Here is a 23581-nt window from a genome sequence, read left to right as displayed (position 1 = left end):
GCTCAAGTTCCGCCTCATGGTGGCGGCGAAACCACGAAAAAGCTCCCTCTTGATTTTTTTATGGACCAGGACGCTTCATATAGCAAAAGAGGGGGGCTAGTGGGCCGTCACGGAGCCCACAAGTCCCCACTCCGCCACCAGGGGGTGGCGGTGTCAGGGCTTGGGGCGCCGTGGCAGCCCCCCTCCGGTAGTTCTTTCGCCCAGTATTTTGTATATAATCCAGAAAAAATGCACGTAACTTTTCACGGCATTTGGAGATGTGCAGAATAGTGGACTAGGATTTGCTCCTTTTTCCAGTCCAGAATTCCAGCTGCCTGAATTCTCCCTCTTCAAATAAACCCTGCAAAATTAGAGAGAAAATGCATAAATATGGTACCACAAGTAATATAACAGCCCAAAAAGCAACAAATATCAACATGAAAGCATGATGCAAAATGGACGTATCAACCTTCTCTATAGACAAATCTTGAGAGATGACCACCTTGCCAAATCCCATTACCTTTGATGTTGAGGCATCGACAAATTGGACATGGGTGGGCATAGATGGAATTGGATGCACATCCACCACCAAGTCCTTGCTTCCGGTCATAAAATTTGTGGCTCCTGTGTCGAGCATCCATGACACCCCACCGGAAGCAAAATCCAACAAGAGATCAATGCTTGGATTTATGTACCCATTCTTGAATGGGTCCTTTGATGTTAGAAACAAGGGTCTTCGGAACCCAAATATCCCATTCAGTGTACTCATCATAAGAACCGACAAATTTAGCATAAACATGCCCATCACTAGCACGGCATAAAACATAAGAGGGGTTAAAGTCACCGACTTTGTTGGTAGAGGTGGTTTTGCCCTTCTTGGCAATATCACCCCTTCCTTGGCCTTCATCTTCTTATGAGCACTCTCACCCTTTTTGACAAAAATGTCCTTGAGAGGGGAAGATAGCTTGGTCTTGTTCTTCTTTTTCTTCTTAGACTTGGGTGCAAACCCAAGTCCCTTCTTTCCTATAGCTTCCTTTTGATCACTCAAAAGGTCATTTAGGTTCTTTTGGCCTTGGATGCATGTCACAAGGCCCTTTTCGAGTTGTTCTTTGAACTTAGCATTCTCCTCCACAAGATGCACATGCTCACAACAAGGGTTAGTAGCACAAGCATTATCAATTAGAACAAAAGGAGGGCAAGTAGAAGTCTCCTTGGTTAGTTTTACTTGGAGTTTATCATGAGACTCCTTAAGAGAGAAATGAGCACCTTTAAAGACCTTGTGGGCCTTGTAAAGTGTGTCAAATTCTTCCTTGAGTCTATCTATCATGGCCAACCCCAAGTGCAACTTTCTCGGATTTAAGCACACGTGTAATAACAATAACATCATCAAGATCTTTTTTGTAATTTAGCATGATCATCGTTGTGTGACTCCTCAAGAGCCAAACGAAGACCACACTCTTCCTCTAGGGCAATGGATAGTTCCGCAATCTCATCGGCGTAATCACGACTATGCTCTTACAACTTGGAGATAGTATCCTCATGAGTCTCAATGAGACCATTGTCCTCACCAAGTTGTTCCAAAAGAGCAACAAAGTGCTTCTTGGTTTCACCTTTGATCTTACACAGGAATTTGTCGAACACAGGAGAAGTAGTGATAGTGGTCTTGATGTTGGGGGTTACCTTATTGATACCCTTGGCCATGAGGCACTTGGCCATGTGGTTCTCGTTGGTGGTGCCGAAGAGAGACAACTTGGGGGAAGAAGTGGCAATGGCCACGGTAGTCGTTGCCATCCCCTCACGGCCTATATCATCTTCGTCATCATCAGAGGTGTACTCTTCATGGACCACCAAACCCCTTGGAGGAGTCTTCCATGTGAAGGTGTTCTTGCTTGGGAAGGACTTGTCTCTGTCCTTGCGAATGAGATTGCCCCCGTTGTCTTCCCTCTTCTCATAAGGACAATGTGCCACAAAGTGACTCACATTGCCACAGTTGTAGCATGTCCATACTCGTTGCTTGTTCTTGGACCCACTTGAGTTGTTCTTGGATAAGTTGGGCCTTGAGTTTCTCTTGTTACCCGAAAACTGCCTTGATGCAAGAGCCATGTGCTCGTGATAAGCATACTTTGTGTCTTCGGGGCAGCCATCTTCTTCCTCTTCTTCTTCATCAACAATGGCCTTGGATCTCAAAGCAAGGTTGGATGAGGCTATCTTTGACCGGATACAAGCAAGAGCATTGTCGGCAGTCTTTTTATAATATCCATAGCAATGAACTCATCCAACGCTTTGCCTGAGGTCAAGGTGTGGAAATCTGGCCTTTGACGAATGGCGGAAGACATGGCTTTTTTGAATGGCATGATGGCCTTGAGAAACTTGCGCTTGATCCAAGTGTCATCCGTATCCTTGCTCCCATGATCTTGGAGAGCAATGACAAGAGCAGACGCCCTTCGTTAGAGATCACGGGGGTCCTCATCTTTTAGCATCACAAACTCATCGGCCTGATCAAGAACCACTTCAAAGTTAGACCGTTGAATGCTTGAGCTCCCCTTGTACAACACCATGATGTGCTCCCAACAATCCTTTGCATGGGAGAAGGGGCGCAAGTGAGGTAGATCTTCTGGAGGAACCGCGGATTGAAGGATGAACAATGCGGAATGATTGTATTGGTTGTCCGCCTCCTCTCTTGAGTGAGGTTTTTTGGATCATGTGGGTTATATCCTTGTTCGATGATTCTCCAAAGATTTGTTGAGCTGTGATTCAAATGAGACTTGATGGAAAAGACCCAATTAGCGAAATCACCTTTAACAAGTTTAGGAGGAGTACCAAGGTTATTAATATGCGGTGTAGGGACCGGCCCTCCATAGACCGGGGGAGGAGGAACCGAGGGAAAGGTTCCCGTCCCATTCTTGTCAGGAAGGGAAGAAGTTTGAGTACCTTTAGTCGTTTCTTATCGAAATTGGCCTCCGACTCTGATGTGGTGGGTTTAACCACAAGCAACGGGCCGGAAGAATTCTTCATCCCCTCAAGTAATTCTTTAAGCATGGACTTGACTTCAGTTGTTATGGATGTCTCGAGTGAGGCCATGGACTCATTTAAGTCGTCCTGTGTGATCGAAACCAACTCCACGGCCTCGGACCCTTCGGGCCCAACCCTACCGTCGTCAACCATACTCTTCGGGTGGTGAAACCCTTAATAAAGAGAAGTGGCTCTGATACCAATTTAAAGGATCGATATGGTTGACTAGAGCAGGGGTGAATAGGCAACTACCAATTTTTAACTTGTCTCAACAAATTAGGGTTAGCAACAAAAGGTTCTCTATATGAACAACTAGGTGAGCAACCTATATGATGCTAACAACACGGACAACAAGTGCAAGCAAGGAATACACCACAACAATACTAAGTACAAAGTAAAGGTAAGAGATAACCGCAAGTGGAACTGGTGGAGACAAGGATGTGTTACCGAAGTTCCTTCCCTTTGACAGGAAGTACGTCTCTGTCGGAGCGGTGTGGAGGCATAATGCTCCCCAAGAAGCCACTAGGGCCACTGTATTCTCCTCACACCCTCACACAATGCGAGATGCCGTGATTCCACTATTGGTGCCCTTGAAGGCGGCGACCGGACCTTTACAGACAAGGTTGGGGATATCTCCACACAAAGCTTGGAGGCTCCCAATAAGACCAGAAATCTTCACCACAATGGAATGTGGCTCCGAGGTGACCTCAACCGTCTAGGGTGCTTAAACACCCAAGAGTAACAAGATTTGCCACGTTGGTCGGCATAATTGTCATAAACACTAAATAAAACAAATAGTTATAAAGGATAATATATACCACATCCGAATCATAGACAGGACGAGGGCTGACGGAGGCGGATACCAAAACCATCACACTATATAATAACAAACAATAATAAAAGTAAGAAAATTACACAAGTATCTATCTAAATCATACAAGTAAGAACTTTTTTCTTTTAGAAAGAAGGTAAGAAGAAGAGGCTAACCACGGTGGTGTCGGCGCCGAGATGGGCGCGGGCTATCGACGACGGTGAGGACGGGGACGGAACAGGACGGACCGCCAAACCTAGACAAATCTTGAGGAAAATGGAGTTTGGACAAGGAGCTTCGAGAGGAGAAAGCTTAAGTGTGGCTCAAGCATTTCATCGAACACCTCATGTGCATAGGAGGTGAGCTAGAGAACCACAAAGCTCTCCCACGGTCGGCCAAAAAAACAGAGCAGCGCACCTCGCGGGAAGAGGGTATATATAGGCCAACCATTGGTCCCGCTTCAGACGCTCCAACGAAAGCGCAACAACCGCGCGCCTGCTATAAATGGTCCAGCACGCGGGGCAAAACGACATCGTGCGCCTGCTACCGCATGCTGGACAATCAAGCGCTTGCGCTGCCACTCCGCTCCCACCCCGCGTCGTCGCGCCTTCGCCCCGCCCCCGTCGCCGTTGTCGAGACCACCCGATGGATAGCCGCACCGACATCCCCTCACACCTCCTACGTGCGCGATCCCTCCACCGCCGAAAGCGTCGGCGCAAACCCTAGCCCGGCAAGCTTAGGGCTCATCTCCGCTCGAGCTCCTCCGAGCATCGGTCTCGCGCGCAGCCTCTTCATGGCGCCATGGGCAACGCTGGCGGGTGACGGCACGCAAGCGCCCGCAGCGAATAGTGCCCCCTTCTCGAAGCTTCCAAATGCGCCGGCGGTGAAGAAGACCGGCAAGAAGGTGTCTGGAAAGAAGAACAAGGCGGCGGTTGGCTCCACTAGGCCGCGGATGAAGAAACTTGCGCGTCGTGCGACGTATGTGGTGGCTAACGAAGCGCTGGCGAGCTCATTTCTATCGTCGGCGGCCAATGCGCACAACGTGTTCGATGGAATGCCCACAAGGTTATTTTCCACCCACTTTTTGTTGTTGTTGTTTTCTATGGGTGTTGGCTCCAACAATTGGTCTCAAACCAATGATGTGCATTTAGATGATCATGAGTTTGAGGTGGACGAGGATGGTGAGGCTATCGTCGATGCACCAAAAGGAAGAGCAGGTAACTACACCACGGATGAAGACATCTTGCTATGCAGTACATGGTTGCAATTGTCTAGGGATGCAACGGTTAAAGGGGACCAAAGTAGATATGCATATTAGATCCGGATGAAGGAGCACTTTGATTTATACAACAAAAGTGGAATTGAGCGCACGAAAAGATCTCTTCGCTCCCGGTGGTCGATAATCAACACAGATTGTCATAAGTGGGCGGCGGCAGTTAAGGCGGTTGACATGCTTAACCCAAGTGGCACTAATGACCAAGATAGGGTAAGTGCCATTTCTTTCATATTTCTTCCATGTTCATGCTTCTTCTTTGGTGCTTCAAGTGAATAACTTGTTCTTTTGTTTGTAACTCAATATTGCACAACACTTATTTAAAGGAGAGGACAAGAAGACCAAGAAAAGAAAGATCGGGAAAGGGAGACCATTTACCTTGCCCAATTGCTATGATGAGTTGAAGGATGATGAGAAATGGAAGCCCCGTGAAGGTGTCGATGAGGAGAGCAACAAACGCAAGCGAACTATTGGTTTGGATGATGATGAGAAAGAGTCATCAAGTGATGGCGACAAGAGAAGCCGTACACCAAACTCGGTTGCCTACTCCAAGCCAAATAGACTAAGTGGAGGCGAGAAAGAAGGAAAAGAAAAGAAGAATAGGAAAGGAGATGATGAGCAAAACAATGCTATGGAAGCTATTGTGAACGCAAGAAAGGAAGAAAATAAGGTGAGGAAGATGGCAAGGAAGAAAGATGCGGCGGACGAAGAGAGGAGGTTGGCGACCGAGGAGAGAAAGGTGACGGTCGAGGAGAGGAAGGTGGCATTGGAGGAGAAGAAATTCGTCATGGAGGAGCGCACTAGATTGTTGGAATGGGAGAAATACTTGTTCTTTATCATGGACATATCTACCCTCGACGAGCAACAAAACAAGTACGTCAAGCGTGCCCGAGAAGAAGTCTTGGTCCAAAAACGAGGCATGGCCATTGGAGGCATGGGAGCTACTATGGGAGGCATGGGTGGCTTCGGAGCTACCATGAGCGGCATGGGAGGCATGGGTGGCTTCGGAGCTACCATGGGTGCATGGGAGGCATGAGTTTTGTGTCTCTCATGAGAGGCATGGGAGCACCTCCGGGTGGACACATGTCTTCCGGTGTGCCTCCTCACATACCTTCGCATGAAGCCGTTGAAGATATTGCCAACACCTACCGAGCTCCACATGATGATGCAGCGCACGTTAATGAAGACGAGGAGGAGGAAGAATCGTCTTCGGATGAGGATGAAGAACGTAGGAAGAGGAGGACGAAGATGAAGATGGGGCATGATTGTTGTGTGCCATTTCTTTGTGTGAACTTTTTTTATGTCATGATGAATTTGATTGGATGATTTTGCATTTGGTTGGATGATGTGACATGATTGTTGATGTGCCGTGGAATTAAATTATGCTATGTCTTCTTATTTATGTTTGAAATATCCATATTTATCTTCATGAAAATGAACAAAGTGCAAGCGTCGGCAACTCGCGCGCGCCGAGTTTTAGCGCATCCGCTCGAGCGGCTCGCGTGCGCTATACTTTGGCGCGGCCGTTGGAGCCGAAGCACTCTGACGCACTAATTTTTTTATTTGGATGCTGCATAATATTTTTAGCGTGCGGCGGTTTGGCGCCTTTTGGAGATGCTCTAATTATAGCATTCAAAGACAAGCTCTAGCTTGTTCTCTAATGATCGTGTTGTGTCTAGTGAAGCTTGGATGTCTACACGTAGAAGCTTTTGTAGATAGCATATGTGTCCAAAATCAAACATGCATTGGAGAAATATATCTGTGTGAAGTTTGTTGCCTTGAGTACTTTGTTGAACCTATATTAGTTAAGTTTTACTGTTTGTCAACCCAGTTCATCAGTCATTCAGGCTCTAGCGTCTTCTCTTATGATCATCTTGTGTTTACCGACAGATTGCATGTCTATTCACAGAAGCTTGTGCAGATAGCTTATGCTCGCAAAATCAAGCATGTATCGGACAAATGTATAGCATGCATCATTGATATACAATAGGAAACATCCATATATGATTGTGCAAGCGTGCTAAATCTCGTTAGTGTGTAAAATTACAAGGTGACTTTATTAAATGAATTCACTTAAACTCAAGTCATCTCGGAAAATTTACCTGCATGGCTTGTAAAGTTATAATTATAAACATATTCATGCTTGATTCAAACATGGCCACATTGGAAATGCAAGCTAGTCTAGGTTGATCAGCAATGACCATTAGGCCTTGTTTGGTACTAGTATATTTTAGGAAATTGGGTAGGATTATCCCAGTCAAACCCCTAAATCCCCACATATCATAAAACACCATTTGGTTTTACTGTATTTGACATGTTTTATTCCCACATTTCCCCCACAAATCTCCAAATTCTAGTGCTTTTTTCTCAATACCCAATACACTATCCCTACCTAGTGAATTGGGGATAAATGGGGATTTGAAGGAATTGGGTGAAGGTTAGGGTTTCACCCAATCCTTCTCGGGATTATCCCCACCAATCCCCTCAAAAACCCTAATACCAAACAAGGCCTTAGTAATGGTCGATGAACATGGACCATAGATATGTAGATTGGTTTATGTGTTTATGTTTTAACCATTAACATGGTGTGCAAAAGCTTCTAGATAGGATTCAGAAAAAAAAAATCTACGGATGAAGCATCAATAATCGGTGTAAGGGAGATTGGATTATTTGCCCCCACTTTATTTGGGCATCGGATAATTTGCCCCGCTTTACATCAAATTGGATGATTTGCCCCAGTTTTCTTTTCCTTTTAGATAATATGCCCTTTTTATTTACTGTAATAATTTTTGGCTTTTTTATCTCTATTTTCACCACGTGAAATGACTTTCTTACCCCTGTGGCAAATTTGCAATTCTTTCCTTTGTTTTCTTTCCCTTCATTGCTATACCAACCGAACAAACTGATCAAGCAATCATAGATTGATTCTCTTAATTAGTTGCAGCTCCATGTCCGTGCCCAGCAGAGAGGCAGATGCACCCTCGGCCACCAATCCATCGCCCCACGAACCTGAAGCTGCCGGTCGGGCAAACGACTCCTCCAACCCTGGATCAGCACGAGATGCTCCAGATTGGTTAGTACTCTAATCAATCCACAACAACTCCAGATTGATTGTTTCGGCTAGCACAACACCTTGAGGCTCGTGAACCCACTTCCCAGTACAACACCATGGCCCTTTTTATTCACAACATGTGTGCGTACGTGCAGCTAGCACAACACTTCTGTGGCATTGATGAACCTGTACAGAAAGAAAAGTAAACTAAGATGAAGCATGAAAAAAAAACTTCAGATCTAGCATGCTATTTTATTTTTTGATTTAATGTTCTCTTACTAATTGGATGATGCCCTTATGTTAAAATGTTTATTTGTTCTCCAAGTAGGTCAACAGTGGTGGCTAGAAACGATACACACGTATCAACAATGGAAGGAGGAGTTGATTGGTCCCAGATTGAGATAGCACCAATGAATGATGACGAAATTGATATTCCTATAACAGAAGAGAAAATGTGCTCGGTGCTTGGCATCAATGACGAATCTGAGCATAAAAAACTGTATATGAAGCAGCTATGAAAGCCTCCATTGCAAATGATGATGCGTCTGTGGCTGATATTGATGATGATTTACTTGCTGATGCGGCTCTTCCTGTGCCTGACCATATGCCTGAAGAAGATCACTTTTGGTATGATAAGGAACATCCTGTGATAGAGGAAGGGTCTTTGTTTCATTCAATGAACGAGTTTAGGATGCTCATGAGAACATTTGCTATCAGAGGCAAGTTTGACATCAAGATCACGAAGAGTGACACTACTAGATTTGTGGGTCACTGTAAAGGAGATGAATGTCCTTGGAGAATAACTGGTAGGACAATAGAAGATGGAAAAACAGTCAGGGTACAATCTTATCTATCATTAATTATTTTTAATGTTGAAACTGCTATTTGTAAATTACTTGCAACTCATGGTTGGTATTGTGTTTTGTGCAGGTTAACAAGATAGTAAAGCCTCATAAGTGTTCATCAACCGCTAAAGTCATTACAAGCATGGCAGACCAAGCATGGGTGGCAGAAAAGGCAATGGGGTATCTTCAAGTTGAACCAAACATTGGTGTGAGTGAGCTCCGGAAAAAGCTAGAAGCCGAGTACAAATGTACTATTGGGTATGATATTGTTAACAAGGGAAAAGAAAGGGCCAAGAATAGTTTATACGGGACCTGGGGAAAAAGCTTTCAGTCTTTGTTGAACTTTAAAGCTGAGATTGATAAAAGATCTCCCGGTAGCATTGTCGAGGTTGATGCCAAGAGGGAAGGAGGTGAAGTGCATTTCCGCAGATTTTTTATGGCACTTAAGCCATCCATTGATGGATTCTTGGCTGGTTGTAGACCATATGTCAGTATAGACTCCACATTTTTGACTGGAAAGTGGAATGGTCAATTAGCAGCATGTATCGCACTAGATGGACAAAATTGGATGTTTCCTTTAGCATTTGGTTTCATTGGAACACAGACCGAGGATAACTGGATTCGGTTTATGCAACAACTGCATAGGGCAATAGGACATCTTCAAACTCTAGTTGTTTGTACTGATGCATGCAAAGGGTTAGAGAATGCTGTTAAAACTGTGTTTCCTCAAGCTGAGCAAAGGGAATGCTTTAGGCATCTAATGGCAAACTTCAAAAAAAAGTTTCATGGAGATATTTTTGGTCGCATGTGGCGAGCAGCCAAGGCTTATCGTCTGGAAACATTTAACTATCATATGGGGAAGATATTTGAAGCAGAGCCTGCAGTGAGTACCTACTTGTGTACCTATCACAACTTAAAATGGATGAGATGTGACTTTAACACAGAGATAAAAATGTGATTACATTCACAATAATCTAGCCGAGTGCTTCAATAGTTGGATCAAAGGAACAAAGGAGCTTCCCATGGATGAGCTAGCCGACGCAATAAGAGAGAAAATTATGATACTTGTTTATAGAAGGAGAAGGATTGGGGAAATGCTACATGGAGATATATTGCCTGCCATCATTCAACAAATAAATAATAGAACTAGGCAACTTGATCATTTGGTTGTTGGAAGATCAACCGGAGAAAGTTGTGAGGTCAAGGACACTAGCAAGAAGAATCTTAGGCATGTTGTGAAGATAGGCAGCCGTGAGTGCACTTGCCTAGAATGGCAACACACTGGAAAGCCCTGTGAGCATGCACTTGCATTCCTTATAGAGACGGCAGATGTACACTTTCAACCATATGTACATGAGTATTTCTCCGTGAGTAGGTTCCGGGCTGCCTATGCTGGAGAGATTGAACCAATCACAGACAAGTCTCAATGGCCTCATGTTAGTCTAGATCTTGAGATGGTGCCACCGGTTTTAAAGAGCTCTGTTGGGAGACGGAGGAAACAGAGAATCAAAAGTTGCCTTGAAGATGGTGGTGGTGGTGGCAGCAAACGAAAGAAAAAAGATGATAATGGCAAAAGAAATGACAAAGAAGGTTACAAAGAGAAGGAAAAAGAAAAGAAGAGATTTGGGAGCAAAAATAGGTGCAAACAATGTGGCATATTGGGGCATAGAAAAGCAACTTGCAAACAAAGAGAAGCTAAAGAGAGGTAACTCATGCACTAGTATGTCATCTATATTTGTATTAAATTAGTACTAGTATACCATTTGTAACATGTGGAACTTTCTAGTGACGTGTCTACTCACGAGCTTGCTCCAACTGTTGTTGTGACACCTACACGCACAACAACAATCACACTGCCTCCTAGCCTTCATAACAGCCCTGGGCCTATCACTAAGTAGGAATCTCTAGTAGCAGCCTTCAGCATTGTTTCATTGACATTCATAGAAAAAGGCTGATTAAATTCAGTTAGCAGCAGGTACTTCAGAAGATTGTATTGCATAATTGCGCTGTCTGATCAAGTCACTAAGCATTAGACTGTGGCTTTGATTTTTCGTCCTTTTCCCACTTGTTCCAAGTAGAGATGACTCTGAAATTTCAGCCATTCCTAAAGTACATCATAGGAAGCGATTAAGACTTCAATAACTTGGAGCTCAAAAGGGGCCTCCAGCTATAAGGCTAGAACTGGACTGATATCGTGCGGATTTAGTGATTTTCCAAGTTCATTCATATGAATCTGCACAACCATCAGATTTTTTCCTTTCTAGAAAGCACTTGCCTTATATCCTCTTGGTCTTTGGAAGTAACATTAGACTCATGAACTCCAGTCAATATATGGTACAAGTCACAAATTGCGCTTGTTATTCGCTTAGAGAACCCCTATTTCGTTTAATTTGTTGGTTCACTGGGAACTGTGCTGATGACTCTGCATTTCTTATGACTCAGGGTGAAGTGAGAAGAGGTACGACGCCAATTTTGCCATGTATTACTGGCTGACAACTGTTGCATTTCTGGTTACGTCCATGCCTTATTACAATGTATTACTTCCTCCGTTCTTAAATGTAAGTTTTTTTAGAGGTTTTACTAGCGGACTACATACGATTGAATATAGGCATACTTTAGAGCGTAGATTCACTCATTTTGCTCCGTATGTAGTCTTTAGTAAATTTCTAAAAAAACTTATGCATGCTTCGGAGTAGACGGTTTCCCGAAGAATTAGGTGATGTTTTGAAGTACCGTGCTGTTTCTCAAGGATAGTGTCACGTTATGCTGAGTTGTGCCTGTTTTGGCAAACCATGGGATTTACACTTTGACTCACGCCGAGTAATATATACCGAACTGGGCTATAACATTCTCATCTCCTCTTTTTTTAAGATTGTGAATCGTTTCATTGCATACTAGCTTAAATCTTCCCCTCTATCATCTTTGGTCTGTAAATCGTTTCATCTCCTCTTTTTCCAACATCTTTGGTCTGAGGGCTACGATCCAAAAATAGTCTATCAGAACAAACTACCTATCAACATTCTTGCATTGCACATTTCCAAGAAACCAGTCTGTTTTTGATGGTTATAAAGCTTAAAACCTGGTCGTTTGGTATCAACATATGCCAGGTGCTTTTCGGACTGTTTACTTCTTGGACCATGCTCTTTCTAAAGGATAAAATCAGTAGTGTCTAAGACTGTAAGGATAGTTTTGCCTGTCGTTCAAAAGAGGGAAGAACAACACAAGTGATCAACAGAGGAAACTTAATGCATATTCTTTCTACCTGTATATAGACCTGCAAACCCAAACTCAGCAGAACAGGAACGGCAACATGACATCTATGTATGCATCCAGTTCTTTCTCCGAACCAGATGAGGAGATAGACAAAAAAAAAAGTTTTGATTGATTCATTCTGACCTCACCTATCCCTACTCATCATCATCATATTTCTACGTACCGCATCGGCCCGTGCTACCCACAAGGCCACAAACTCAACTAGATTACAGGCAGACCAGACCAAACCCCACAAGAAGCAAAAAAGAAAAACACCAGCACCAACGAGAGTCACCAAGCAGAATACACAGGGCAGCGTGCCCGCCCATGCGTTTTCCGAACTTTTTGCCTCGGAAGAAGAAGAAAAACTGCTCCACGAACCAACCGGAGATATACGACGGCTTGTCCATCAGATCCAACGGCCACGCCGGGGTGAGGTGCGGTCCGGCGCTTCAGCCCTGAGACTCTATGGGCGACATCATCGCTGAGAACCGGCGCTTCTGAATGCGCGGGGGGAGGTGCTTGTTGTACCGCTTGGGACCCACCGTCCATGGAAGAAACACACCGGTGCCGCCGCGCCCCATCCTCTTGTTAATGTTGCTCGAGGGCGCCATCATCATGGTCCTCGCCGGCGCGGCGACCATCATCACCGGCGCTCGGACGGCCATGCCCCACGCAGGGGCCATCATAGCCTGTGGAGCCGGACAGTAGCCGATGATAGCGCCATTGCTGCCATGGGGCGACTTCTGCATGCCGGCCGTTGCCATGGTCGGGGGAGGCTGCCAGAGCGTCATGGCCTTTGTGGGTGATGGGAGCGGGCTGAGGTCCACCGGAGTCGATGGCCTCACCCTCACGAACGTGATGCTCACGCGCCGGTTGGATGACGGGCACACGACATGGCGTGCCATGTCCGCGCTGTTCCCGCGCATCACCAGAAGTGATCTGCAAATACGATCCTTAAAAGTAAGATAACATTTCTAGTACTGCAATGCTTTCTTTAGCAAGCCGAAATAGTAAAATAAAAAATCACCCCCCAGAGTTTTTTGAAAAGTTTTAACACGAGCAAGTTTCGTGCAAATCTCCTTAAATTTCATTTGAATTTGAAGATTTTCCAGGAGGTGAATTTTTTTTGGTATCATTAAAGAAAGCCTTAAGCGTACATACCCTTGCTTCAGTGAGAGTGTGAGGGGTCCCTTGTAGTTGCCGTTGCTGTCAGTGACAAGTGACCTTCCAAATGCCATTGAGGTCTCAGAGAGCAGGAGAGTGGAAATGGGGTTGTCCAGGTGGGGAGGCTTGAAGTAGGGCTGCGAGTGTTCGTCCTGTGAAACAATTTCACAAGTTGTCAGATACCAACACCTTATCAAGTTTCAAACATTTGAGCTCTCAATCTATGTTCATGCCTTGAAGAAAGGCACTGTGTTATATAGTGTAGTAGCATTGGTATTTTACTTTTACTACGTGCTTTATAAGTATTATAGTTTATATCTACTTTATATAGTTCATATCAAGTTCAAGTACTCCTGTGAACCATAGAGTACTTAATATGGATACTTGACCCTACAAGAACCCACCAACTGTAATGTGCAAATTTACTTTGCTATTTGTATACTCAAGTGGCTGTTTTTTAAGGAGAAAAAAAGTCACTACCAGTTCTGGTTCAGATTTGACCCACATATCTCATGACAGTACAAGAAGCAAAATCTCATTCGGTTTCATTTATTTTTGTTATATGATTATTCTGTAATTAAACACCAACCGGCAAACAGCACAACACCACCTACCTCATCGAAGAAATTGATGATGACACTGTTTGGTTTCCTGCTTTCTGGTATTAAGCGCCAAAGAACAAGGTGGTCGATGACAGCCTGCAGGACAACTGGGATTGGTTCTATATGACCTGCACACAAGGCCAAGAGAAGAAGACAGGTGTTAGTTATGATATCATCACTCACTAGGGCATCTCTTTGTCTGGACTCTCGAGATGCGATATCAATGCAAAAGATCCTACTCCCAAAAGAATATTCTTGCAGTAAGCAGGTTGAAGCAAACTTAGTATGAGCTGACAGTTTTCCTGGACATACAATTGGTTTCCTCTGTGGTATGTTGAAATAATGGGACACCGAGCTGAATGATCTCCCTCTTGTTCCCTTTGATCTGCTTGTTGAAGAATATGAAGGTTTCACCTGGAATTGAAACTAGAGAATTAACATCAAAATGATCAAGGAAATACCACATGGGCAAACATGCCAACAGTGTCACATTTGGAAGACAAAGTAGCCGAGCACACTTTACAAAGCTAACAAGAAAACTCTGTCAAGTTAAGGCAGCTTACTTACATCTGAAGATTTTGGCCAAAACCCTACAGGACTATACGGACGTTGTGGGGTCTATGTCAAACCTTCATTGAATCATACTTAGAAACAAGCAAGGCTAGCAGGTTGAGCTTATATACTTGGATCAAATTTTTGTGGTGCACAACTTTGGAGTTGATGTTAGAATTCCTATCCAATAAAGAGAAGTGATTTAACATGTTACCATAATTAATGTATACATTCATGTCTAACTTTTCTTCTGTTATTGAGAGGCAATGTTAAGTTCGCTAGGTTAAGAAAACTATACATCCAAATCAGAAGGTATTATAGTCAGTGCGTCACTAGATTGATGACTGTACCTTCTCACATGCGAGTTTTACATTTCCTAAATTAGGATGACCGGCAGCTTTCTATGCAACAGCAAGTACCCAATTATACTAATTTAGCCTAAAAATGGAGAGAGTTGCTAGGACCTAGAACCTGTAGATACTGAGTCAGTTAGCACAAAAGTGCATCAGACAAAACCATCACCGCCGTTAGAAAAAGTAGTAGTGCCCAAACTAGGACCACACTTGGGTGCCCTAGGGATATTTGGTATCTTCAAAGCATCAATTGGATAGTATCAGAGGTTAGTTGTGGTCTTGTGGGCACAACGGAAGTATCCAGAAAGGAGTGGGCACAACGGAAGTAAGAGAAAGCAGGAAAATAAATTGCACCACACAAAACAATGCCCAAATGCTCCAGCTTTTGAACATTTGAAGAAGGGAAAAGCTTCAAGGCAACAAAACACAACTTACCTGAAAGTTCCCCGTTCCTACCAGCCTGGCGAATTTCATTGATGAAATCAGCAACCTTCATGAGCTCCATTGTTGTGAACACGTCTTCATATATCTTCAGGCCTTTCACAACGTTAACCTGATAACACAAGGTCATAAACATCTTGTTAGAAAAGGGCATCTTTACAAGAACTATATGATAAACTGGTAGATGAATGGATGTGCTACTACTTCCTACAGCATCTCTAGTTCTTCAATACAGAAAGTTTGCCGAGTGGTGTTAAGATGGAACTCGCCATGTGCCCCTTCACGGACTCCTTCGCCATGAAACCTTTCTGGATCTTGATCCTCTCGGGGCGGGCCATGCACTCGTCGTGGTCAGAGCAGATGGGATAGCTCTCTGGCAGGCTGTGCTCGCCTTGAGATCCTTGGTCAGTGTTATCTGCTGAGTAACATAGATCTCAGAGGGGTTCCAAGCATTGTATAACTGCGCATTTCAATTAGCGATTGCAAAACGTATACAGTGTTTTGAAGTGTGCTACTGTCTAGTTTCAGAAAAAAAAAAGGATCCACCAAGGAAGGCGTGAGAAAATGCAGCAGATAAATACTGAAGAAATGTGTCACGAGTGAAATTCTGCTCTGTTTGGTTCATCCTGTGGGCTCCTAAAAGCAGGTGGTTGCATGAAGGTCTTCATGCAATGAGAAACGTAGCTAGCATGCTAGATCATCACCGACAGTTTCGACAGAGATTCTACAAAAAGTTGAAGAAAACTTTATATAAAATACGAAGGTATTTAATCCCAGCTTTTCTCGCATGGCGTAATCTGATCTTCACCTACCTACCTAAGGTTCGTTAGTGGGTACAGTCACGCAGCAACAAAGGTCAGGTCCAGCTGATCACCCCATTTGATGTTTTGAACTTACACTAGGCTAGATCGCTCTACAGCCTCGGGCTCTGTCGTGCAGCACCGATCCGATAGCATGGTGCAGCTTCGTTCCATCTTTCAAGATCACCATCATAACACAGGAGGAAATTGAAATGACCTTGTGTGGAGGACTACCATGGTGTCATTTTCTACGGGGTACGGCATGCGGAGAAAAGGGAGGCTGCCTTTGGTGGACGAAGAAAAGTGGGTATAAACGGGAGATTCCCTCAAGTTGAATGTACATGGACATTAGCACATCGGCATAAGTGTGGGGGCGAGGCGAGGCGATCAGGGACCAGACCAATACGGTGTTCAATTATTGCGGGAGAAGAAAAGTGGTATTGGGATGGTGATATTACAGGAACAGCAGCCTCTATGTGCTGCAGAACATCTCTCTGCTTTCGCAGCTGTGTATATATCCTTCCTTTTCATAAAAAAAAAAGGAAAGATGAGAATTTTCATCTCCGCCCTTTTAAAAGGTTGTGGCAGCCTCTCACTTGTCAATTTGGAAGAGATCGCGGGAAATCTTTAAGAACCGAGCCTACTAGCTTCGAAGGTTGGTGGCTAGCAGCAAACCGACAAGGCTGCTGCTTCAGTGATGATCACATCAGCTCAGCACATCATCGGGCCACATGCATATGCGACACTGGCAACGCTGGTGGGAACTTAGCATAACCTTAGCTATCAATTCAAAATCACGTAAGATAATCATATGGTATAATCACGTGCTTAACTCGCCCCTGCATGGCTACACCACCTACCCACTTCCTGAACACAACGGCAGGCGGCTATGCGAGAGCAGCCGCGGCCCACAAGTGTACCGGTCTTTCGAGAAGGAACGTAGCAAGTGGGACCAACGGAGTACCCGGTTGATTGGCCCGGACCCAGCAGCCAGTGGCCGAGGGCGGACCACGTGTACAGCTCAGGCTCAGAGTTGGGAGGTGCGGCCTGGCGCCAGATCCGGTCTCGGCCGGAGATTTTGGGCTTCTCGAATCCGATCTGGGTCCAGTCGAGTGGCTCTTCGACACGTGCAGGCCGTGGTGGAAAGAGCAGGAGGCGTGCAGGGATTTAATTTTCCACGGTGGCGGTCATGTGGGTCCATTAACTCGCTCGCGCCTTCCGTTTGATTGCGATCAGACGGGTCGTCGCCTCTGGCGCCAGGCTCTGAATTCTGACTGCGTGCCACGCCTCCGGCTGCAGAGCATGTCCCCGAAAGTCCTGTAGGAGACGCTGGGCAAAATACTCGTGCTCCTTCACCATTGAATTATACTCCCTCCGTTCCATAATATAAGTCTTTTTAAAGATTTCACTAAGGGACTATATGCGGATGTATATAGACATACTTTAGAGTGTACATTCACTCATTTTGCTCTGTATATAGTCGTTTAGTGAAATCGCTTAAAAGACTTATATTTAGGAACGGAGGGAGTACATGTGTGCCCCCCCCCCCCCCAAGGGATTTCTTGAACGAGTTATTATGCGTTGCATTTGGAATTGCTATTTGTTACTTCTTCTTTTTTAAATATAAGTCTTTTTAAAAATTTCACTACAGATTACATACAAAGCAAAATAAATGAATTTACATTTTAAAGTATGTTTATATACATTCGTATGTAGTTTGTAGGGTAATTTTTATTTTTTTAAAAACTTATATTTAGGAACGGAAGGAGTGGTAACAAGATAAATTTGGTAATAAAAAAGTGAAAATCGTTCATGGTATATGGTATTTATGCTCTTTGCAATCACTTGCGTCGCTCTCAAAGTGAGAGCGGACTAACCCGATGTGCACATTTAAAAAAAATATATACCATGTTGTACCATGATAATTCAGAGTATTTTATTAAAGATAAAAAAAATTGCTCCAGAAAAATGTCAACTCTTACGTGTCCAAATTTGTAGCGCCGCGACAAATACCGCTCTCGTCAGTCAATACGAGAACAGAGATGACAAATCAAAGTTCATGAAGTTCACCCATTCCAGAATACTTTCACATATAATTGTCGTTTCAGACCCTTCTTTTTTGACCCGGTGACCAAGCGTGGTCATTCATCACCGTCACCCCCAGCCCGAAGATGAAGATGGAAGACCTCAATTCGAGCCGCGGAGCACTTGAAAAACACAGCCCGGAAGCAGAAGAGTTCAAACTCGGTGTCATCGCCAATTAATCACCCCATTCAAAAGGGCGAAGGACGCAAAGGTTTTGTCGAGACCGCCGTTTGCCAAATCTGATGACACCCAAGGCACATGCTACCCAGATTCACCTGAAATATTTTATGCCGCCCGCCCTCCGCGACGGCGAGGCTACAGCCTAGCATTGCTGGAGTATATGCCCCCAAAATGGAGCCCGCCCCCATGGCAGCCTGTTGGCGCTCCACAGCAGACTGCAACGCACAACGGTGCCCACGAGGTGGAGTGGAACCGCCGCGAGCTGGCCGGCCGGACAAGGCGTCAGAGTCCCCGCCACGGCGCGGCACGTTTTGCACCCCCGACGGGTGATAGGAGTACATTAATTTGGCAAAAAAGCAGCCACACCAAAAGTAAACACATGAGCTAATTAGGTTACTGGTGGCGGGTAGCGGCCGTACTGTCCAGTACTGCTCTCCCAGGCCCAAAAGGGTGGCCGAGCGAGGAGGGCGCGTGCAGTGCGGGCGAACCGAAAATAAAGTTGGCGCACGGAAAGAGAGGGCGGACGGCGTCGGGGGAAAAGCCGTAGGGTTTTCTACTCCCAGCGACCTCGTGATGCCGTTTCACGGGGAGTGCGCCGCCGCCGGCACCTGTGGCCAGGATTGACCGGCCGAGGCTGTCTCCGCCGTCCGATCCACGCGACCTGGACTAATAACTCTTCCTTTGGTGGCCCTGCACGGAAAAATTATTGGCTCTCTCGCTCCAGTTTTTCCCCCTAACCACCGGGCTTGATGGGCCCGGTACGCCGGTTCGACGAACCAACACGTAAATAATTAACGATACCATAAAGATGGAGTCATTTCGAAGCCTAATTCGGACCCCTTTTTTGGTTATTATTTGGCCCCGATAAAACAGGAGATGTTTAAGTGGGCAAAAGCTTGCGGAAGAAACCACGGGCAAAACAAACGTAACGACCAGATCCAACCGTCTGCGTGGCGGGGCCAAAACGGGAGATCGGTTCCACAGACGGATTGAAACTAACGGAAGGATTCGAATGCGGCCGGAAAGGGAAAAAATTTGAGGTGCTACGCGCACACGAGGATTTTATAATAATTTATAGAGAGATGGTTGTACTTACGTCCGTCGTGGACAGCGTCGTCTTCCGTGGAGGCCGCCTTCCGCTCCGACGAATCTCCCGAGGAATCTTCGCCGTCCGCCTCCTGCTCGCGGCCCGCGTCGACGGGGTGGACGGCGACGTCGGGCTGCGCCTCCGGTATAGGCTCGGGCTCCGCGGCGACGGTGACGACGAGCTCGTCCATGGGCTCGTGGATCACCGTGGACGCGGCCTCCTCCTCGGAGTAGGCGGCGGCGGCGCGGGCGTCGGAGACGCGACGCAGCTCGGCGGCGACGTCGGCGACGGAGTAGAACTTCTGCATGTGGAGGACGGGGAACCAGTTGAGGCGGCGGCGGTGGAGCGCGGCGAAGACGGCGTCGTAGTCGGCCCCGCCGATCTGCGCGAGGTGGCCGCACAGCGCATCGATCACGGCGTTGGCGGCCGCGAACTCGCCGCGGTACCACCCGATCACGGCGTCCCTGGCCGCCACCTGATCCGGCGCCGCCACCGGTGACCCCGGGGCCCCCGCCGCCGGTGTCGTCATCCCTCCCGCGATCGCCAGGCTACCCGCTCCCCTCCCACTAGCCACTGGCTGTCCCTCCTCCTCCTCCCCGAATTTCCCTCCCCGGACGTGTGCGTGCCGCTCTCTCCGCCCAAGCTTTTTGTAATGGCGTCAAGGTGTTCGACGCCCGGCCTGTTCTAAATCGGCTTGGTATTGTGGGGAGCGCTTCTCTCTCGGGGGCGCGCCTATAAATACCCCCGGAGAAGAAGCGGCCGAGGGTACCCGTAGCCAACAGCGCCCAGGGGCGGGGTGACGTGGCGCCGATTAGCGGGTACGGGCGCAGATCCGACAAGGTGGTGGCAGCAGTTAGTTTTTTTTGGTCAGCCTCGCTTTGGTTGTAGGTGGCTCGACTCCACCCGGCCTACGGGGGCGCGTGTGGACCGCGCGCGCGCTGCACACAGAGAATGGGCTGCGCGGTTCGGCGCACTGGGACGTCACTCACCGTGGCGGATGGCCTCGGGATGCACTGTCGCGACGGCGTGAGCCAGGTCCTTGGGCCCGTCCTTGGACCGGGATACCGGGTGGCCATGCGTGGGAGCCTGGTTGGATCACGCACCATCCCAGCCGTCCATCTCAGGACCCCGCACCCTCGTTCGGTTTTTTGTTCTTGTTTGTGCAAGATATGATTGGGGACAGGCGAATAGGGAAGTTCTTTTTTTACTGTCTATTGGGTGTGACCGCGCATGGATAGGCTGTAGAGCCCTGTTTTGGGAAGTAGGTAATTCAATCAATGAATTATCCAGCTATTCGCATGCTTACACATTTGTAAAATTCACACGTTTTGACTTTTGAAGATGGGATATGCACAATGCACTAGACGTCCACAATGGTTTGACCTCAGCCTTCTCTTAGAGTTTTGTGTATGAGTCTCATGGAGATTTGTCTCTTTGTTATTAAAATAGGTGGCCTCTCAACTGATGAGAGCATTTACGGACGAACGTAGCAAATATGACTTCCTCAACATCCGCGGACACGTCCGGTCAGTGACCGGATGTGCCCCTATTTGTCCATCTGCGCATTCATAATTCTTATTTTCTTTCTCATATGTCCGATCACTTGCACATGATTGATGAAGAGAAAGAGAGAGAAAAAAAAAGATGGTCTAGGATGGGGTCGCGTCCTACGTGGCGGACTGACTGGGCACGCTCGGGCACGTCTGCGAGTCCTCATATCCTTCCTATATTTTTCCTCCATATGAGGGTTTCCGGACAGCCCGGGCGTATAGGGATGATATCAGGGATTCGATTGAGCCTTTTTTTTTCATTCTCTCTCCTGAGCGGGCGTGTCCACGGGTGTATCATAGGTCCTACATTGTGCGACATATCTTATTTTCATTGTGCAGATGTATCTTCTTTTCATGATGTATTTTTTGTAAAAGAGGGGGGGGGGGTGTTGTTCAAGAGCATTATAGCGACGATCATAATTATACACAACATTCTTAATATCAACAAGCTTCAATGTAACCAACATCCTTAATACCCTCGATAATCATGAACGTAGGTTGCGACCTACTCCTAAAGATTATGGGATTTCTTTCCATCCAGATACAGTGAAGCGCATGTAAGGCTAGTCATAGTGGAGGTATCTTAGCTGGTAACATACACTCGGGAATATCAAACATGCTGATGTGGCATAGAATTAAAGATGAAAGAGAGGGTTAGAGTAACATACGTAGATATCATATCATGTTAAATGTTATGCTACTTTGTGTCATGCATGACAATAAATAAAGGCATATATGATACTACTCGATGTAACTATGCACTATGAAGGTAATATCATACACTTGTATCATATGCATGATACTAATATATGATAGTCTCCATTATGAGTAGCCTAAGGCCATAGAGAACCTTCCCCTCGTGCAAGCTTCACACGAGACGCTAGCCTTGGTCCACCAAACAAAGATGGAACACTTGCCTCGATGTGCAAGTTATTGCACTCCTATTCTCCAGAGAACCTAGGCCCCCATAGCTCATGGGCGTAGGTGAGAGGGAGTGGCGAGCATATGGCCAATCAAGTCATCGACGTGGCGATAAGAGCAAGGATAATGACTGGGTGGTAAATTGTGCATCGCCAAATGACCATAATGGTTCAACACTGTGGGTCATGCATACATCTTAAACTTCAACGACGCCCTTGGTTTCCGCACAAGATCTTCCTAGCCATAGTTGGCCGACCCCACAAAAATCATGCGAAATGCTAGTGAGCAAAATGTTTCCATATCTGATTTTATTCGTCACATAATTATGCACATTAATTCTAAAAGATTTCTCATCACATTCGATGTCAATGCCCTTCGTCGTCGCGAGGGAAGCTTGTGGCTTGTGCTTTTAAGGTTGTGCGAGTTTTCTCCATTGAGATAGAACCAAACATGCATATGGCGATAGAGTTGAACCCTTTCCTAAGGCGATCACCAAGCGTGGAGCTAGCTTTGCTCCACCCTAGGAAGATGGAATCATTTGGCTAGGGCGAGGCAAGCTACTACACTTCCATTGAAACTAGACGACGCCTCCAAGGTATCCATGTGTACTGATCCAACGGGATTGTAGCACTCTGTGGAACCAACACAAAAAATGCAAGGGGAAACCAAAGGGTGTCGAGGTCAAAACTGGCAGATCTCGGATAGGGGGTCCCGAATTGTGGATTTTGGATCGATGGGTAATAGGAGATAGGGGAGACAATGTTTGCCCAGGTTTGGGCCCTCTTAATGGAGGTAAAACCCTACGTCCTGCTCTTGTTTATATTTATGATGGAGTATCGAGTACAGAGACGATCTACCTCGAGATCGTATTACGTGGTCTAAACCCTAGGAGTATTGATCTTAACCTCTTGTATGATAATTACCTATCGACTACTCATATCAATAAGGAATTCCTTCTTTTCCAGGAGCCCATTCGAACAAACTTCCAAGTTAAGCGTGCTCGGCTTGGAGTAGTTCTAGGATGGGTGACCGGCCGGGAAGTTGATCCCGGGTGCGCATGAGTGAGGACAAAGTGCGCAGAAAAGACTAGTATTGACATGTGGGGTCAGTCTAGATCCCGCCAGGAGTAACGACCGCCGGCGGATGTGTCCGGGGCGTTACAAGTTTGGTATCAGAGCCGACCCTCGCGGTTACACGGATGTTTGCGGACATGTGTGTGGTCATGTTGTTTATGACGTTTGTGACCCGTCGGGATGGGTGACCGACCGGGAAGTTGATCCCGGGTGTGCATGAGTGAGGACAAAGTGCGGAAAAAAGACTAGTATTGATATGTGGGGCCAGTCTAGATCTCGCCAAGAGTAACGACCGCCGGCGGTTGTGTCCGGGGCGTAATAAGTTTGGTATCAGAGCCGACCCTCACGGTTACACGGATGTTTGTGGACATGTGTGTGGTCATGTTGTTCATGACGTTTGTGACCCGTCGTGTCACACGGCATGGTACATGTACTGGACTGGATGCACAGACGTTTGTACCAAGAGGGAACGCTCATGTGGCCCGACGAGGACGTCGGTTCCTCTGAGTGGTGGTGTATGTGACAGTCTGGCTTATTAGGGATGAT

At 46.2% G+C, this 23581-nt stretch overlaps 1 protein-coding gene across 2 annotated transcripts; it reads right to left on the bottom strand.

Moving 5' to 3' along the window:
- Positions 1-12214: 12214 nt before the first annotated feature.
- LOC123441748 (RNA demethylase ALKBH10B) lies at positions 12215-20190 on the bottom strand. Of its 2 annotated transcripts, none has more exons than XM_045118007.1 (7): positions 19501-20190; positions 15609-15757; positions 15334-15451; positions 14306-14407; positions 14006-14121; positions 13389-13543; positions 12215-13166 (listed from the first exon to the last, which is right to left on the bottom strand). In XM_045118007.1, exons 1-7 carry the CDS (start codon positions 20018-20020, stop codon positions 12677-12679), a joined length of 1650 nt encoding a protein of 549 aa, XP_044973942.1. In that variant the 5' UTR covers positions 20021-20190; the 3' UTR covers positions 12215-12676. The 2 variants fall into 2 exon arrangements, with proteins under 2 accessions (XP_044973942.1, XP_044973947.1); XM_045118012.1 differs by having other exon boundaries at positions 15609-15754.
- Positions 20191-23581: the final 3391 nt, after the last annotated feature.

This window comes from Hordeum vulgare, chromosome 1H (genome assembly GCF_904849725.1).
Source record: "Hordeum vulgare subsp. vulgare chromosome 1H, MorexV3_pseudomolecules_assembly, whole genome shotgun sequence".
NCBI lineage: Eukaryota > Viridiplantae > Streptophyta > Magnoliopsida > Poales > Poaceae > Hordeum > Hordeum vulgare.
Note: the sequence above shows the minus strand (reverse complement) of the source record. Positions and strands in the feature narration are given on the sequence as shown.

Bases quoted from the DNA above. Each gene is read 5' to 3' on its own strand.
- LOC123441748 (XM_045118007.1), bottom strand. From the start codon at position 20,020: ATGACGACACCGGCGGCGGGGGCCCCGGGGTCACCGGTGGCGGCGCCG. The intron at 14,408-15,333 runs GTAAGTTGTGTT...TTTCAATTCCAG, and splicing joins TAGGAACGGGGAACTTTCAG to GTGAAACCTTCATATTCTTC. The intron at 14,122-14,305 runs GTATGTCCAGGA...CCTTGTGTGCAG, and splicing joins TACCACAGAGGAAACCAATT to GTCATATAGAACCAATCCCA.